The following is a 19,467-nucleotide window of genomic DNA, read 5'->3' on the forward strand; positions in this document are numbered from 1 at the left end:
CACAAAAGAAATGTGAAGTCTGTGTTGAAGCAAAAATGACCAAGCTGCCGTTCCGCTCGGTAGAACGGAGCACCAAACCTCTAGAGTTGATCCATACAGATATATGTGATTTAAAATTTGTGCAAACTAGAGGTGGTAAAAAGTATTTCATCACATTCATTGATGATTGCACGAGGTATTGTTATATTTACTTATTAAGAAGTAAAAATGAGGACTTGAAGCGTTTAAAGACTTCAAAAATGAAGCCGAAAATCAACTTAATTGTCGAATTAAGTGTGTTCGAAGTGATAGAGGTGGTGAATATGTGGCGCCGTTTGCAGAATTATGTCATGCAAGTGGTATAATTCACCAAACCACGGCTCCATATTCTCCTCAGTCGAATGGTGTTGCTGAGCGCAAAAATCGAACACTGAAAGAGATGATGAATGCTCTGTTGATTAATTCAGGATTACCCCAGAACATGTGGGGGGAAGCTTTGCTAACCGCAAATTACATCTTAAACAAGATTCCACTCAAAAATAGGGATGTGACTCCTTATGAATTGTGGAAGGGAAAGAAACCTTCATATACATACCTCAAAGTGTGGGGGTGTTTAGCAAAGGTACAAGTGCCACCTCCAAAACAAGTTGCAATTGGCCCTAAAACAGTCGATTGTATCTTTATTGGATATGCATTGAACAGTAGCGCATGTCGCTTCTTAGTTCATAAGTCAGCTATACCTGATGTAGCTGAAGGAACAGTAATTGAGTCAAGGAATGCTGTATTCTTTGAAAATGTGTTTCCTTGCAAGAAGCAAGATGATCGTTCTAGTGAAAGAATGATGGATGAAACCACTAGTTCTAATTCTCCAAAAGTGACGAGGACAAGTCCCGAGGATGTAGAACCAAGACGTGGTAAAAGAGTTAGAGTTGCTAAGACTTTTGGTCCAGACTTCATAACTTTTATGTTGGATGGTGAACCAAAGTCACTATCAGAAGCACTGTCTGGCCCAGACGCAGTGTGGTGGCTAGAAGCTATCAACAGTGAAATGGAATCCATTATGCTAAATAACACATGGGTGTTAGTAGACTTGCCGGAAGGCTGCAAGGCCTTAGGATGCAAGTGGATTCTGAAAAAGAAATATAAACCCGATGGTACTGTAGATAAGTACAAAGCTCGCCTAGTGGTGAAAGGCTTCAAGCAGAAAGAAGGGCATGACTTCTTTGATACTTACTCACCTGTTACGAGAATAGCTTCCATCCGGGTGCTTCTTGCGATTGCTGCGTTGCACAATCTTGAGATTCACCAAATGGATGTGAAAACTGCATTTCTGAATGGTGATTTGGAAGAAGAGATATACATGGAGCAACCTGAAGGGTTTGTTGTGCCCGGGCAAGAACGCAAGGTATGCAAATTGGTAAAGTCTCTTTATGGATTGAAGCAAGCGCCGTTGCAATGGCACTTGAAGTTTGACAATGTGATGTTGACAAATGGATTCACTATCAACGAGTGTGATAAGTGTGTTTACATTAAGAACATAGATAACGGGTTTGTTATTGTGTGTCTTTATGTTGATGATATGTTGATAATGGGCAGCAATAGTGCCATTATTAATGAGACAAAAAACATGTTGAAAAGAAATTCCGATACGAAAGATATGAGGACTAATGAGGGAATTGCCTTAACGCAATCTCATTATGTTGAGAAAATGCTTAAGAAATTCAACTCGTTTGATTGTAAGCCAGCAAAGACTCCCTTGGAGCTCAATATCCATCTAAGCAAGAATAAGGGTGAGCCTGTTGCTCAAGAAGAGTATGCAAAGGTCATAGGAAGTCTGATGTTTATCACGAACTGTACTAGACCAGATCTTGCTTGTACGGTGAACAAGTTGAGCCGATTCACGAGCAATCCAAGCAAGGAACATTGGAAAGCTCCGTGCAGAGTTTTGATATACTTGAAGTATACTATTGACTTTGGGCTGCACTACACAAGATATCCCCAGGTACTTGAAGGGTATTGTGACGCAAATTGGATCTCTGATTCTAAAGACTCATTTTCGACGAGTGGGTATGTGTTCACTGTGGGGGTGGTGCCGTTTCGTGGAAGTCAGCAAACAGGCGTGTATTGCTCTCCACCATGGAATCGAGTTTATCTCTTTGGATAAAGCGGGAAGAAGTCGAGTGGCCATGTTGGAAGAAGCGGTGCCCCGATAGTGATATACTTGTGATAGTAAAGCGTATAGGTAGAGCACACGTGGCTTCTATAATGGTAAGTCTCGACACATTAATCGACGACATAATACAGTAAGCTGAGTTGATCACAAATGGTGTTATCGCGAGTTGACTATGTTAAGTCGGTGGATAACATAGCGGATCCATTAACAAAAGGTTTAAACCGTGATCAAATGCTAAATTGCTAAAAGGAATGGGGCCGAAAACCACATCTTAAAAGATGAGTATAGTGGTAACTTGACCATACGATTGGAGATCCCATGGGATTGGTTCAATGGGAAAGGAGGAAAGTCGTTTCATCTTTGGAGACGTTGCGCCAATCCGTGAGCACTAGTCGGGGCGTATCTCGTCTTGCGGAGAGAGGGTTACCTCGACTCGACTTGAAGAAGACAATAGTTTGCATCTTGTTCTCTTATTGTATTTCTTTTGTTTTATTTACCTTCTAGTTTTTTTGGTTCTTTTGTAATAGCAAGAGTTGCCCGTGTAAAGGCTACACTATTTCCAACAAATACTCCCCCCTCTCTAATTATTTTCATTTTAGCCTGCCTCTTAAAATTATGAACTTCTCTTTTAGAAAACCATTTTTCTCTAATGAGACGACATCCATTCTCCATTAATAATACTTCAATATTTTTTTTCTTTTTACACACCTATTACTTTACTAATTATGTAATAATTGCCTTGAACTAGAAAACTCTTGGTAGAATAAGTTAGTTAAATTAAATCATCATCAAGTTTAATCAACTAAAGAATATTGGATGTCTCAAACACCAGGAAATAAATAAAGTAACCCCGAAATATTCATAAATTTGGCATTGAGCTTGGATATCAATATTAACTTTGATAATGACGCGAGATAATATTCGTTTAAGCTAAGATTAAAATGAGACTCGATTTAATCAGTATTTAGCTCGTCGGGTAAGCTTGAGCTCAAGCTCCCTTGGTCTCCTAATATAGTTCGAGTATTGTCTGGCCAAATAAAATGAGGGGAATATTTTATGAAAAAAATGTTGCATAAATACACTGCAGAAAAAGAAGATATTGCTCTAAAGATGATGATCGCGATTCGCGAAAGAGGTGGTTCTGGAGTAACAAAACCCACCATCATAGAGACGTTGAAAAGCTTTGAATTTGACATTCACCATCCATTAAAAATATGGTTTTTGAATTCATTTTTGGCCTAGGTCATGTGGAGAAATATGTTATTGTACTACACAATTTTTTTTAAGCAAAATCTCCCCAATTTTTTGACCCACTCTCCCAGTAGTTCTCACTATTTTTCTTATGTTTGACTAGTGTTAAACAGTCAAATTACTATATTGAGAACAAGTTAGAAAATCGATGGTTGAATAGAGGGAGCCAACTCGAGGAGAAGACGCAAGGCATTGTCATATCTTGAAGGGTATGTATTCTAAATTCTAATCACTTAATTAGATCTCCAACACGAAGAGAAAAATGGAAGATGTATATTATTTATTTACCTTCTCATAAAGTGAAATATACTCTTGCAAAAATAATATATTCCAAAAGAAAAAGGTATATAGAAAGGTAAATCATTTAAAAAGAAAACAGTACAAAATGCAATCAAAACCATAAAGTGATTAACCTTCTCAAATACCTTCCCCCTTGAAGAATGATTTTTCATGAAAAGAAGGTAAATATGGTAGTTATAAAATTTTATCTCTCCATTGATGGAGAGGTAAAGGTACATCTTCAAAATGGGAAAATGTATAATACTCTCTCAAATATCTCTTCCCTTGAAGCATAATTTTTTCATGAGAAAAAGGTAAATATAGTAGTTATATGCAGTTGCGGACGCAGAAATTTGTCAGGGTAGGGGCTATATATTCAAATTTTGTATGGGATAATAATTTCCTTATACTTTTTTTTTTATTTTGGTAGGGGCTTTTACACATTAATTCACACAAATTACTAACAAAATTATAATATTATACAACTAGAAAAAGTACAAGAATTTTTTTTGGAAAGGACTTAAAACCCTCCCTCATGCCTATGTGTGTCCGTCAGTGGTTATATGACTTTGCCTCTTCATTTACCTTTCCCTTGGAGATACTTTTAGTAACAATTAGTATAATCCTCTTTACTCTTTTTGTTTTGCCAAGTGTGCATCTAGATCCATAGGATTTATTTTATAATAATATAAAAATCGATCATTTCTACGACATCCTAAAGTGGTCTTTGGTGCTTGACCAATTTTTCATCGAACATTCCTTTCACCAACGATCCAATTCTTCAAAGGTGGATGAAAAATTATAACTCCCTCCATCCCACATAATTTGTCTCATTTCACTTTTATCATTTTTGGTAGTGAACCTCATATTTCACTAACTCATTTCTATTCACATTTTTATTATAAAACTAATATATAAAAGTAGTACCAGCATTCCACTAACTTTTTCAACTCACTTTTCATTACATTTCTTAAAACCCGTGCCCGATTAAAGTGAGACAAATTATCCGGAATGGAAGGAGTATTATTGAACTGATTATAGCTTTCAACAATTGGAAAAGCTCGTATAAGTAATGTTGCTTTTTTAAAAGATGATCAATAATGATTCAGTATTGTTGTAGTCGTGGTGACTCGAACTTTTGACTAATTGATTGAATGAGAAGAGTCTTATCAGCTAACTAGCGCTTTTGTTATTATGTAATATTACTAATATTTATCTTGGATAAATATTAGTAATATTTTATACCTTAAGTTTGAAGATAAATATTAGTAATATTTTATACCTTAAACTATTTTCAAACTATAAATTTTATTTTACTAAAAGTTAAATTTAAAATTATGGTTATCAATTTGTCTCTGTCTATTACTCCAAAATAGCAATGTTGCCCACCATTTGACATGATATATGTACAAAGTTTAAAGTTTATGCGGCATTAAAAGAGCAACTTCAACGTTCGAGGCGAAAAATTGATAGATGAACGAATATTAATAGTCTATAGTTTATATATTTTTGTCATGAAATTCACTAAGATAAGCTCTTCAAAACTGTTGATATAAAATAAGCTCATTGTAGACAAAAAAAAAATCAAGTTTCTGTTTTGGTACTGCATTTATAAAACTAATAACACCAATAATATAAAGTATTAGAATTAAAATAAATATATAAAATATATGTTAACATCAACTTACAAAATCAAGTTTTACAACTACGGATAATGTTCATTTCAATTTTCAAATACGCGGAGTCAATATTCATGGATAATGCACAAGTTAAATACGTGGCATAATAATTTTTGCTAAAAGGAAGAATTGGAGTAGTTGATAGTATAAAAATTATAAAATACTATTGAATATTGTTACTATATTCATTAATGGATATTTTATTTAGATAAACAACATTTTTTTGTTTTATTTATTGAAAATTGATGGAGGAAGAGGAGAAGAGCCAAACAATTAAGTGACAACAGAAATCAACATCCATGCACGAGCAAAAAAATCATGAAAAACATAGCGCCGTGAAATGTGACTAACCAAATTAACAATACTCACAAACCAACAAAAAATATTCAATACTACAACTTTATCATTTTTTAATTTATATACAGCATAATTTTTTACGATGATTTTAAAAGTACAATAAAAATAAAATAATATGTAGTATAATTTTTTAATATTTAATCTAAGTATATTTTCACATATATTTTTTTTTTAAAATTATTTCACTCATTTTAAAAGTTTGGAAAAATAAAAATTAGGTCAACTCTATGGGGCATGGGATGGTCCTACCTTATCGGGTTGCACACTATTCGAGCTTCTATGAATTTTCAACTCTAATCCTATGAAGTTGTCGGATAAAGTGAACTCCTGGACTTTGAGCTGAATTGACGCCTCTAACCACACCCCATTTGGAATTATTAGAGCATCTCCAACGGCGGACGTCCGGTCGGACTTCCGCGACGGGGACGTCCGCCATTGGAACACATCGCCTCGGACACGGACGTCCCATGAGGACGTCGGATATCCGCGCGACGGGCGGGCAGACGTCCGCCATTGTGCCGTGGGTCGGACGTCACGGTCGGACGTCCGACCTAATATTTAATTTAATTTTTTTTAACTCTATAAATACGGCTCGTTGAACTTCATTTAATTTCGTAAATTTTAATTCCGTAAATTGAATAATTGTGAATTTAATTGCGGGAAGTCCTAGTGGAAGTCCTAGGGATGTGGCAGTGGAATGAGAAGTCCCTAGGACAAAAATAATAAAATCTTGATATCAGGAAAAATTATGACTATGCAAATCTCACCAAGTAATCAAACAACCTTCTTCCCCCAAAAAAAAACAAGTACTTAAAGACGATTGGCTATGCAAATATGAAGTTGAATGGATATTGAAACTGAACTATCTGGCAAAACCTTAAACAAAACCTACTTTTTGCAAGCACACACATCAATACTACAACCAACACACTTGAAACAAAACATCAAAGCCAGTGCACATCATATTCAACTTCCATCATCTGCAATTCTTACAGCAGCAAGGAACAGCAACAGCAACTCGTTCCGATGATTCAGAGACAAGCTCATGAACAAAGTTAGGCTAGGCTACACGACACACATACATACATATGCATATATTCCTATACGTTCGCTATCACTCGTATTCACGGCGTGCAAAAGATAAAGTTGCATATTTGGCAGAATCTCTATTGGTAGTACTTAGCCTCTCATTTTCTTAGAAAAGTATGAACAGAGGACGCAGCAGTAACTACTTCGATAGAATCACTAGAATCATAGGAAGCAGGATCAGGGTCAGTTACACTAGGAAGAGCCTCTAGCTCTTTGCAGAAGTACTCCACTTGGTCATCGGTGAACCAATCCTTTCCCATCTGCAATACAGTATAAACCAAAACTAAGGCACGATAAGGTAGACGTGAAGTAATATGAGGCAAAACTCACCATGTTCGGATTACCCTTAGATACATTGAAACTTTGAAGGGGGCTATCTATGAAGTGGCGTATGTAGTATAGAACGTAAAATCCACATTCGTTGCCCTCTTTCTGCTGCGGGACCTGAAATGATGTTACACTGGCATATGTAAGCGCATGTTCTTCAAAATCTAATGCCAAAAATTAATGAAAGAGCTCCTACCTCCGGAATCCAGAGAGGAATCTTCTGGAGCTCCTTCTTGCTCTCTGTCCTCCCCTCCGATTCATAGATGTCAATGAGAAGTCTACAATATATAATAATAGCAAAATTAAAGGCTAAATATAATTATAACATAAGCATACGCATATATAAAAAAGTAAGCAATGCATATATTGATCAAGTGAAGTCTTGTAAGACTAATGATACCTTCTTATTGATGGTTCGAGCCGTTTAGGATCCATGCTTTGCAATGAATCCAGCAGCAGCAGGCAAGGAGCATTAGTTTCTGAATCAAGACTTTGGCCCAAGTTATACATGATTAAGAGACTCCAGTGAGACCTAACAAACAAAATCTTAATAGAGGAACTCCAAATTATATGATGAGGTATTGGTTTGCACAGATATTAAATAAATTCATACCACTTAACTATAGGGACGAAAACACATTTCTTTGATAAAATGTCCTTCTCCTTGATCCAGCTCAATACATTGGCTCTTTTATCCCGATTGGCATACATTTCGAACCACAAAGGGTCGAAATATGTAGCTGATTCCACTTTCTCTTCCGGTAATCCATCCCATATGTGCCTACATGAATTCAAAAATTATTCTTTATCATCAGAAATGCAAATAATAAGTTAGCTTAATAACCTACATGAGGTAGCAAAGGAATCTGCCTGAGTCCAACTTTCCTCTTTCAGTGGTGATTGTGCAATTGCTGCTTCTAGATTGCCTTGCATGACCACGGCGATGAATGTTCTTAGGAACAGTGACTTCAACAGCACTAGACTCATCCTGTTTTAATACATTTTTCCGTGGGCGCCCTAACTTTGCGCGTGGGAGCAAAGGTACAGTGACTTCAGCGCCACTAGATTCATCCTGTTTAAATACATTTTTCCTTGGGCGCCCTAACTTTGCGTGTGGGGGCAAAGGTACAGTGACTTCAACGTCACTAGATTCATCCTGTTTTAATACATTTTCCCGTGGGCGCAAAGGTACAGTTACTACAACATCACTAGATTCGTCCTGTTTTAATACATTTTTCCGTGGGCACAAAGGTACAGTGACTACAACATCACTAGATTCATCCTGTTTTAATACATTTTTCCGTGGGCGTCCTCTCTTTGCGCGTGGGAGCAAAGGTAAAGTGACTTCAACATCACTGGATTCATCCTGTTTTAATACATTTTTCCTTGGGCGCCCTAACTTTGCGGGTGGGCGCAAAGGTACAGTGACTTCAACATCAGTAGATTCATCCTGTTTCAATACATTTTTCCGTGGGCGCCCTAACTTTGCAGGTGGGCGCAAAGGTAGGGTGACCACAACATCACTAGATTCATCCTGTTTTAATACATTTTTCCGTGGGCGTCCTCTCTTTGCGCGTGGGAGCAAAGGTATAGTGACTTCAACATCACTGGATTCATCCTGTTTTAATACATTTTTCCGTGGGCGTCCTCTCTTTGCGCGTGGGAGCAAAGGTACAGTGACTTCAACACCACTAAATTCATCCTGTATTGATACATTTTTCCGCTTTCGCCCCTTTTTGCGTGGGCGCCCTACCTTGGACATTCCTGCACAAAACCATTTGCTCATTACAATTGCTTGCAGGAAAAGACATGGCATGAAGAAGTTAACCAAAGAGCTAAATAACGTCTGTCTTAACCAGAAACTATTCAAGACAGAATTTACTTCCACAACCCGTGACTGGTTAAATAACTCGACCCAATCACGAATATGGACAGACATCAGCTGCTGAGTAAGATGGTCAAACGATTTAACATGATTTTGAAGATTACAGCATTGGCACAATTGAACCTGCACAACCTATCTATATGGAGTATATAAATCAGACATTTTCATGTACGATTCGAGTAATTCCTATTGCGTAGCGAGAATTCACACATCCATTCACATGATAGTTGACTCACCCTCACTAGGCAGTTCTCAAAATACTGATTGAATTCAAGATACTGTAGTATAGAGGATTTAAAATGCTTCTTAACAATTACCACCACTCCAAGAGACATCAACAATCAAGTAATCTAACAAATGATCATAAACATACACAATTAACATGACAAAGTATGAAGGGAAACACTTCATCATTTCCACCTTACCTTAGAGCAGAAACAACAGTAACACAAATTGATCGTTTCTAGGTAAGAAATAGTAGCTTGTTTATAACCTAGCACCTACAATTAGATACTGGAATTCATCAGATTGATCTTTTTTTCCTTCTCCAAAAACCAATGTGACATTTCTCAACTGAGAGCCGTTTGGGCTTCTGTTTTCTACAACATTATTTTGCTCAACTTTTCACCATGAATAGAGATGAGCATCAGTATGATATTTGATGAAGTAATACAAAACCATATTCTTCAAGCAGGAGTCTTTGCTCAATTGATACAAAATATATGATAAAAACACAGATTTTTGAAAAAAAAAAAGGCATGTAAAAATTACTAGGGAGTGCTCTCATCGATGAAGAGAGTGAGAATGGGAAACCTTGCCTGATACTACTTGATTCATTGTTGTGGAGTGACTGTTTTTTTTTATTACTGAGCAGAAGAAAAAAACTATACACGAAAAAGGAGCTTTATTGCGCAGACATACGAAACGACTATTTTGCTCTTATCACATATTTAATTATATTTGACAGATTAATGGATTCATTATGTATTATTCCTAATTAAGTTGAGGATTAAAACCTAAATGTGCTGTCACCAAAAATGAAAAGAGCATTTAGTGGAAAGCTTATCAAAAACTATGGGACATAAAAAATATGTTAAACCAACATAAATAGTGAAACACACAAGGTTTACAACTCGTGACACGTAACTCCAAAATAATGAAATATAGTGGAGTAATTGATTATCGTTTTTCATTTAATTAGGCTGTAGTGTGTAAGGGTCAACAAAATATCCTGAGTTGAATTGGATTTTATTAAATTAAAAATTAAAAATTTGGTATGGAATGGATCGCAATTTTTTAAAAGATGTTTAAATTGGATAGGATATGTTATGATATTAACATCTGAAATTCAATATATATTTATAAAAGCATATTATAATTATAAATCTCTTAAACATAAAGTATTTATGTAGAACAATTCTAATGATATTTGGTTTATTATATTTTCGAAATTTGGTATCGGATTTTCAATTTTTCAGATTTTTTGTTTTAGACTTTCATATTTTTATGTATGCAATTTGGATTTTTCAGATCAAATTGGACGATAATTTGTTTTGGAAGCCGATTACCCACTCCCAGTTAAGTGACATGCAGTTCAGTAGTTCACTAATAAAAAGGGCAAATTGCCAAAAAAAATTAGTACTCCTCTAAAATTTGATCAAATTCCGGTTTACTCCGCAATTTTAAAAATCAACTAGAAAAATCATAAACTCAAAATTTATTCCTAACTATCTTAAGTTGTTTTTTTTTCCTGAAATTGTATATGGTCCGGAAATTATTACATCTGATTTGAAAGCCGAAAAATCAGATATGTATATAAAACGACATTGTTTAGTGGGAAAATGTAAATAATACTATGTACTAGGCATAGAATTTTTCGTCATAAGATAATTAAGAACAATCTAACTTTGTGATTTTTCAAACTGATTTATAAAATTGGGAATTTCATTATTTATTTATTTTTTTGCTATTATGCCCTAAATTTCAAAAAATAGAGATTTTGATCAAACTAATTAAAAAAACCCTTCATAATTAACTTATTATTGGGGTTGGATTGCTGGATTTCAACCTCTAGCGATTATAAAAGTTTTTATACAGTACTTCTATTTTATTTAAATTATATTCCCTCCGTTTCACTATAATTGAGTCATTTTATTATTTCGGGAAGTTTCTTCATAGTTGAGTCGTTTCGTTATATGGTAATTTTTTTTCTCTTTCTTACTTTTCTCTCTTATTTTATTATCTCTACTTTATTCACTTTATATTTTATTCTCTTTGTCTTTTCCTATCTCTTATTTTTTTATCTATTTATTTAACACACCCAATATTCATTTTTAAAACTTCGTGCTGAAAAGTTTCGCCTCAACTATGGCGAAACGGAGGGAGTACGTTATAATAAGATTTGTCATTTTAATAGTAAAGAATTATTATAGTCCGACATCTTCCAATTCAAATCCCAATCTGAAAGGAGCCCTAACCCTCGGATGAATTGCAAATCAGAATTCAATATTTATCAAATTCCGATCATTCGATTCCCGATTCAGAAGCGCTGAATCTCCGCTTCTCGCCATGAACCCCACGCTGTCGCCGCCGTTCATGGCGGACGCCGCCCTCTCGCCCTCCGGCGACGGAGACGGGAGCATCGAGGACGCGTGGTACGGCAACATCCAATACCTCATCAACATCTCCGCCATCGGAGCCCTCACCTGCCTCCTCATCTTCGTCTTCGTCAAGCTGCGTAGCGACCACCGCCGCGTTCCCGGCCCCACCGCCATCGCCTCCAAGCTCCTCGCCGTCTGGCACGCCACCAGCCGCGAGATTTCGCACCATTGCGGCGCCGATGCCGCCCAATTTCTCCTCATCGAGGGTGGAGCCTCCGCTATCCTCCTCTTCCTTGCTGCCCTCGCCCTCCTCGTCATGCTTCCCGTCAATATATACGCCGGCGATGCCCCAATTTCTGATGAATTCTCCAAGACTACCATTAATCATATTGCTAAAGGTTCGCCTTTGCTTTGGGTGCACTTCGTTTTTGTTATTTTGGTTGTTTTGTTGGTGTATTATGGCACAAACCAGATTGAGAGGAGGTTGAGAATAACTAGGTTTCGGGATGGGCACGGGAATCCGGGTGAGCCGACTGCGAATTCGACTGCCATATTCACCATTATGGTCCATGGTGTTCCCAAGACTTTGGGGTTTGATAAGACTCCTCTGGTTGAGTATTTTCAGCAGAGGTATCCGGGGAAGATTTATAGAGTGGTTGTGCCGATGGATTTGTGTGCATTGGATGATTTGGCTACCGAGTTGGTGAAGGTGAGGGAGGATATCACAAAGTTGGTGACAAAAATTGAAACGAGGGGGTTGGCTGATGAGGATGACGATGGAGAGGATGCACAAGAAGCAATGGGATTCTGGGCTAGGTTGAGGTTTCTTTGGAGGAGAATGAAGGATTTTTGGTACAGGGCTGCTCATGAATTGGGTTTTTCAGAGGAGGAGAGGCTGAGGAAGTTGCAAGAGTTGAGAGCTGATCTTGAGATGGAGATGGCAGCTTATAAAGAGGGGCGTGCAAGGGGTGCCGCAGTTGCTTTTGTGGTGTTTAAGGACGTTTATACTGCAAATAAAGCTGTTCAGGATTTCCAAAATGAGAAGAGAAGGCGGGTTGGGAGATTCTTCTCTTTGATGGAGTTGCAACTACAGAGGAACCAGTGGAAAGTAGAGAGAGCTCCGTTGGCGAGTGATATATATTGGAATCATTTGGGATCGTCAAGGTTCTCGTTGAAATTAAGAAAAGTTCTTGTCAATACTTGCCTTCTGTTGATGCTCTTGTTCTTTAGCTCCCCGCTCGCAGTGATCAGTGCCATCAAGAGTGCAGCTAGGATTATCAATGCCGAAGCAATAGATAATGCTCAGATGTGGTTAACTTGGCTGCAAAGCTCCAGCTGGATAGCTACCATAATATTCCAGTTTCTGCCTAATGTGATTGTTTTCATAAGCATGTACATAGTTATTCCATCAGCACTTTCGTATCTCTCTAAGTTTGAGAGGCATCTTGCAGCGTCCAGGGAGCAACGAGCTGCTTTGTTGAAGATGGTTTGCTTTTTTCTGGTGAATCTCATTCTCTTGAGGGCCCTGGTTGAGTCATCACTGGAAGGTGCTATTCTAAATATGAGCAGGTGTTACTTGGATGGGGAAGATTGCAAGCGAATTGAGCAATATCTAAGTGCTTCATTCCTGTCAAGATCGTGCCTTTCGTCTCTCGCTTTTCTCATCACAAGTACTTTCTTGGGAATATCTTACGACCTACTGGCTCCAATACCTTGGATCAAGAACAAGCTACGAAGGTTTCGGAAGAATGACATGCTGCAGCTGGTGCCTGAGCACAGCGAGGATTATCCCTTGCAGCATCAAGACATTGATAGCCTACAGAGACCTCTCATATCAGAGAGGATTTCTGAGGTCATGGTTGGCAATAACGAGTTCTCAAATGGGTCCTCACCGACCTCTCCTAATGCAATCGGTCATGATATGTCTGAGTATCCTCCAGTCAGCAGCCGAACATCTCCAGTGCCCAAACAGACTTTTGATTTTGCACAATACTATGCATTCAACCTCACCATATTCGCCCTGACCCTGATATACTCGTCATTCTCACCTCTAGTGGTTCCAGTTGGGGCGATCTACTTTGGGTATAGGTACGTTGTTGATAAATACAACTTCTTGTTTGTGTATAGAGTCCGAGGCTTTCCTGCTGGCAACGATGGGAAATTGATGGATACAGTGCTGTGCATCATGAGGTTTTGCGTGGACTTGTTTCTGCTTTCGATGCTGTTGTTCTTTACCATTCATGGCGACTCCACGAAGCTGCAAGCGATATTTACACTTGGGTTGTTTGTGATGTATAAGCTTTTGCCTTCAAATCAGGATGGATTCCAACCTGGCTCGTTGCAAGCCTTACAAAATGTGGAAAGTGCAACTAGTGGATCCCTTGATTATGAGGCTTTTTCACACCCTACATTTGAATGGGATACTTACAGTTCATGACCTTGTACTTTACTCGTTCAAAATTCATTCTTTTTGTTGCCCATCTTGTGTTCCTGCATTCCTCTCTCTCTCTCTCTCGATCTCGGTATGTATAGGTGTAGGTGTGGATATCTATAAGCAGAGAATCTAGAAACCATTCCCTACCACTCGTAGAAGAGTTTGCAACTCCCAGCAAAGGAAATTCTATGTATTACTAGTAGCATAGACCATTCACTCTTCCTCGTAGCCCCAATCAGATTACACATAAATGTGATAAAATTGAACCACTATAGATTTATTTTTAATGTTCGTTGTATGTTTATTGCAGAAACTATGATGTAGTGTGTCAATTTATATTCGAGGTGGTAGAATAATTCTGAAGACGATTATTGATTATGATCCGTCTTTTTCAAACTGACCCATTATTTAGAGTGAAAATGTTTCCTATCATAAACTCATCGCTTTAGTTTGTGAAAAGATTGAAATAAACATACATGGGTTAGTCCAAATTCACTTTTATAAGAACACCTTGATGTTCAATGAAAGTTTAAGTAAGTCTAATTGAATTTATCACTAAGTTTTGTACGATTACTCAACAACAAAGCCATTTACACAATAGAGAAGGCGTGTTCAAATGTCAACTGAAAGATGCTAATAAAGATGACATGATCTATTTAAACATGCTGTTCATCTTGGTGTGTTTCCTATTGTTGGAAGACAAAAAAAATCAGTATGGTAACTTTTTTTTTGAATTATACCTGAAAAAAGCCCTACATTTGTGACTATGTCTATGTTATCATCCTCTCCACAAACACTAAGTTCAACCAATAGTGTCAAAAATATAATAAGAATCAAACAAAATACTTAGGACTCCCTCCATTCCACCACAAGCAAGGCGTTTCATTTATGCACTCGTTTTGGAAAAATGATACCATAACATAGTCAAAATAGAAAAAATATAAAGTAAGATAGAGAACAATGTAGATATGAGTCTTAGAATCCACCTATTGTCATTAGTGTTTAAAGTGTACATGCGTGGAAGCATGTATGTCTAGTATAGAGAACAAAAATAGACCATTAGGACACTCACAATAGCGTCCAAAAATCCACCCTAAGCAATCGGTGGGTGTATGGCCGCTATTGCACGGGTTTGGACGATAAACCCGCCTTGTGGTCCGCCCTTGGGATAAGGCGTGTCGATCGGCTAGGGTGGATTGATCGGCGCTATTGCACAGCCTTCTGCTGAAAATTCTCCTGTTTCATGTAATTTTTTTAATATTTATTTTTGCACTATTTTCACTCTATATATATCTTATTTTCACCTCATTTCCCTCATTCGCTCCAATCTCTTCTCTCATCACATTTATCTATCTCAAGAAAGCAAAAAATGAATCTCAGTGTTTCCCAACGGAACTCCAATGTTCCCCGTCTTTAATTTATGTAATTTTTATATTATATTATTAGATAACACGAAATTAAAAAAAAATGAAAGTAGTGGTGAAAATGGTGATTGGCGGATTTTAAGGCCAAATTTTAGGGCTATTGCAGGTGTTGTAGCTTGAAGATAAAATGTTGATGTGAAGGGGGGAAAATGGGAATGGACGGATGTATAGGGCGGGTTTTAAGGGCGCACTACTGTGAATGGCCTAAGGAAAAGAAGGAAAAAAGAGAAAAGGGAAGAAAGTGGGGATTAAAAGGTAAGGTCTAAAGTCTTCTTCACGTGATAGTCGTTGTTCTCTACCTAAAATTTATGCCACAATTCCTTGATGTGTAGGTTATGTTAGTATGACCTATGTTTGAGTTGAGGTCCGACAATCTGGGAAATGTTGGAATCTATGCCCGGTCAATGGACTTTGACCAATTATAATTTTAACGAGACATTTAATTTTGTAAAATTAAATGATATAGCGAAGATCTACGTTCGGAGTAGATGACCGTGGTATATTTATTTTCTCAAATCCGATTCCCGGTGAGTGAGAAATAATTATTTAAAGTTGTGTAAAAATTGCAAACTTAATGAGCTATGAGAAGAGATTAGGGAATAATTAAGAGAGTTAATTATCTCATATTGAAAGTTTCAACCTTATTAAACTAGTATTTAATAAGAAGGATTATTACATGTAATAATTATAGTGGACTAAGATGGGCTGTAAGAGCCCACACGCGCGCGCCGCCCGCCCCGCCGCGAGCCGCGTGCCGCGTGCCGCGAGCTTCGAGCCTCGAGCCCGCGCCCGCGCCCGTGCTCGTGTCTCGTGTCTGTGTCCGTGCCCTTGTCCTTGGCAATTGGTCTTTGGGCTGTTCTTTGGGCCTGGTCGTGGGCTTGGTGCTTGGGCCTAGTTGCGGGCTTGACCCAAGTCTAGTGGGTCTAGTTCTTTTTAGACCACCACCGTTTCCACGTCAGCGAGCCAAGCGGGATGCCACCTCGTCAGTATGACGCGGTAAGCCAACGTGGCTGACACGTGACACCCACCGTTTCTACGTCAGCGAGCCAAGCGGGATGCCACCTCGTCAGTATGACGCGGTAAGCCAACGTGGCTGACACGTGATAGTCCACGCCGTGAACGAATCTAGAAGCTTCTAGATCAGCCTCTCTAGCTCTGAGCGCGTAACGGCTTGTAACGCCCGAACGTTACAGCTCGTAACCGACGACCGTTACGGTCTAGCTTTAATGACGGCCATTATGGCCGTTGACCCCCTGCAGTGGACCGAGCCTATAAATAGGCTAGTCATTCCATGCATTCTACACACATCAAACACTAGAAAGCATTCTGCATCATAAGCTCTCTCTCTCTCTACATTGTTCTTCTGTCGAAACTCTGCCCTCTCCTCCATCCAGTTCGCCGGAGCTCTGCTGATAGCGGTGCTGCTTCACCAGAGACGTAGCCGTTTTATCTTTGGGGACGAAACGCCAATCCGAAGAGCACTACCGGGGCGTATCTCGTCTTGCGGAAAGAGGACTCCTCGACTCGGCTCTTTCCTGTTCTACACTTTGTAGTTTCGATTTCCATTTGTAATTTTCGTTTCAGTTCTTTTCTGTATTCCTTCTTGTAATCCCTAAATCTCCAACAATCGCAAGACGAGATATAACTTGCCTTTGAAGGGATCTGGACCTAAAACTGAAACTAAACCTTTCGAAACTATAATCACCTTTGCTGGAGATGTCGACTGAATCAAACTCTGCCGCTTCCACCACTCCGGCCACCACCGCCATCATTTCCTCCACCATGGCATCCACCACGATGATGCTAACTCCCGGGCTCTATCCATCTTCATCAACAACCCCTTGGGTGCATACTACTACCCAGGGGCTCACTGGTGGATCCACCTCGAGTGGGTCGGTTGGTTCCACATTTAGTGGTTCCTTCGGATCCTTTAATGGATCGAGTGTTGGGGCCTTCGGGTCTCACACGAATGCTGGGACCTTCGAGTCTCACGCGACTGCTGGGGCCTTCGGGTCTCATGCGAGTGTTGGAACCTTCGGGTTCAACACGGGTATTGGCTCCTTCGGGACCAGTGCGACCATGACGGGCTCTATGCCCAACATGAATGGTGGGGGCCCTATGCCCAACCATGTTGTTGGCTCCTTCGGGGGCAACATGAATGGTTCATTCCAAGGACCAAGTGCGGCACCGTTGGCACCTAGAATGATGCCACCCGCCGAGAAGCCACCTAAATTTGGAGGAGCTGACTTCAAGAGGTGGTACCAAAAGATGTTGTTCTACTTGACAACATTGGGCATCGCCAACTTCCTCACGGAGAACGAGCCGCCCGCGCCAAGTGATCAAGAGACAAGTGTTGAGGTCATGGCGGACTATGAAGCATGGCGCAAAGGAGATTATCTTTGTAAAAATTTTATTCTAAGTGCATTAGATGATAGTTTGTACAATGTATACTCTCTTGTAACCACATCAAAAGAGATGTGGGACAGCCTAGAGAAAAAATATAGTATCGACAATGCCGCCGGTACGGAACATGTTGTAGTATCCAAATTCATGGACTACAAAATGGTCGACTCTAGACCGGTCATGGAACAAGTTCAAGAGTTCCAAATGATCATCCACGGACTCGTGGCTGAAGGGATGAATTTGCCCGACAACTTTGTGCGGTGCATACTCATTGAGAAGCTTCCTCCTAGTTGGAAGGACTTCAAGCACTACATCAAGCACAAGCGAAAGAAGATGAGTTTTGAAGACTTGATCGTGAAGCTGCGCATTGAAGCGGATGTGCGCAAGATCGATCAAAAGGCTAAGGGCTTTAGCCCACTTGACGCCAAAGCCAACTTGTTGGAGCGGGGCGGACCCTCCAATAAACGCCCCCGCCCAAATCAGAAAGACAAAGGGAAGGGCAAGCAGCCTGCAAAGAAATTTGAAGGCGAGTGCTACAAGTGTGGCAAAATTGGCCACTTTGCCAAAGACTGCCGCAGCAAGAAGAAGAAGCCGGCAGCCCACGTCGTTGAGAAAGAGTTCAAGGACTGGAATGAAGATGACCTCGTTGCCGTGGTCACTGAAGAGGTCAACATTGTTGACAACAAGGGCGGCTGGTACATCGACACCGGCGCTACTGCTCATGTTTGCTCCGATAGGAGCAAGTTTGCCTCCTACACCGCTGTTGAAGGGAGGAAGATCAACATGGGGAATCAAGCATCGTCCGAGGTCCTCGGCATTGGCAATGTGATACTCATGATGACATCTGGAGTCATGATCACTTTGAAGGATGTGCTACATGTCCCGGACATCCGCAAGAACCTAGTGTCAGGATCAATACTAGTTAATAAGGGGTTTAAAGTTGTATTCGAGTCTGATAGGTTTGTTTTGTACAAGTTTGGGAAGTCCCTCGGAAAAGGTTATGTAACCGACGGACTTTTCAAGCTTAGTGTGGCTACGCGCCTTGTTCCAAAGCCTTTGGCTAACAATAATAATAAAGCATCTACTTCCTCTTATTTGACCGAGTCTTCAAATTTGTGGCATTGTAGATTGGGACATGTAAATTCAAAAGCCGTAAAAAGATTAGTAAATTTAGATTTACTAAAGGCAATTGAAGTAGATACCCAAGACAAATGTGAAATATGTCTTGAGGCAAAAATGACTAAGTTACCGTTTCACTCAGTTGAACGAAAAACAAAACCCCTTGAATTAATTCACACGGATGTATGTGATTTAAAGATGGTGCAAACTAGAGGTGGTAAAAAGTACTTTATCACTTTTATAGATGATTGCACAAGATATTGCTATATTTATCTTTTAAGAAGTAAAGATGAAGCAATCGAAGCGTTCAAAAATTATAAGAACGAGGTTGAGAATCAACTTGGTTGTAAAATCAAAGCGATTCGAAGTGATAGAGGAGGCGAGTATGTAGCCCCGTTTGAGGAGTTATGCAACGCAAGTGGTATAATTCATCAAACAACTGCTCCATACTCACCACAATCTAATGGT

The 19,467-nt window shown here is 39.2% G+C and overlaps 2 protein-coding genes across 4 annotated transcripts; one reads left to right on the plus strand and one right to left on the minus strand.

Moving 5' to 3' along the window:
• Nucleotides 1-6,649: 6,649 nt before the first annotated feature.
• On the minus strand, nucleotides 6,650-9,942 carry LOC125190755. 3 transcript variants are annotated; one of them, XM_048088143.1, is made up of 7 exons: nucleotides 9,838-9,942; nucleotides 7,983-8,898; nucleotides 7,748-7,915; nucleotides 7,535-7,666; nucleotides 7,331-7,412; nucleotides 7,138-7,251; nucleotides 6,650-7,067 (listed from the first exon to the last, which is right to left on the minus strand). In XM_048088143.1, the coding sequence occupies exons 1-7, from the start codon at nucleotides 9,854-9,856 to the stop codon at nucleotides 6,906-6,908; spliced, it is 1,593 nt and encodes a 530-aa protein (XP_047944100.1). In that variant the 5' UTR covers nucleotides 9,857-9,942; the 3' UTR covers nucleotides 6,650-6,905. The 3 variants fall into 3 exon arrangements, with proteins under 3 accessions (XP_047944100.1, XP_047944101.1, XP_047944099.1); XM_048088144.1 differs by lacking the exon at nucleotides 9,838-9,942 and adding an exon at nucleotides 9,791-9,831; XM_048088142.1 differs by lacking the exon at nucleotides 9,838-9,942 and having other exon boundaries at nucleotides 7,983-9,751.
• Nucleotides 9,943-11,466: 1,524 nt separating this feature from the next.
• Nucleotides 11,467-14,351, plus strand: LOC125188848 (CSC1-like protein At4g35870). Its single transcript, XM_048085910.1, has one exon. The coding sequence runs from the start codon at nucleotides 11,588-11,590 to the stop codon at nucleotides 14,054-14,056; it is 2,469 nt and encodes an 822-aa protein (XP_047941867.1). The 5' UTR covers nucleotides 11,467-11,587; the 3' UTR covers nucleotides 14,057-14,351.
• Nucleotides 14,352-19,467: the final 5,116 nt, after the last annotated feature.

Source organism: Salvia hispanica, chromosome 5 (genome assembly GCF_023119035.1).
Source record: "Salvia hispanica cultivar TCC Black 2014 chromosome 5, UniMelb_Shisp_WGS_1.0, whole genome shotgun sequence".
NCBI lineage: Eukaryota > Viridiplantae > Streptophyta > Magnoliopsida > Lamiales > Lamiaceae > Salvia > Salvia hispanica.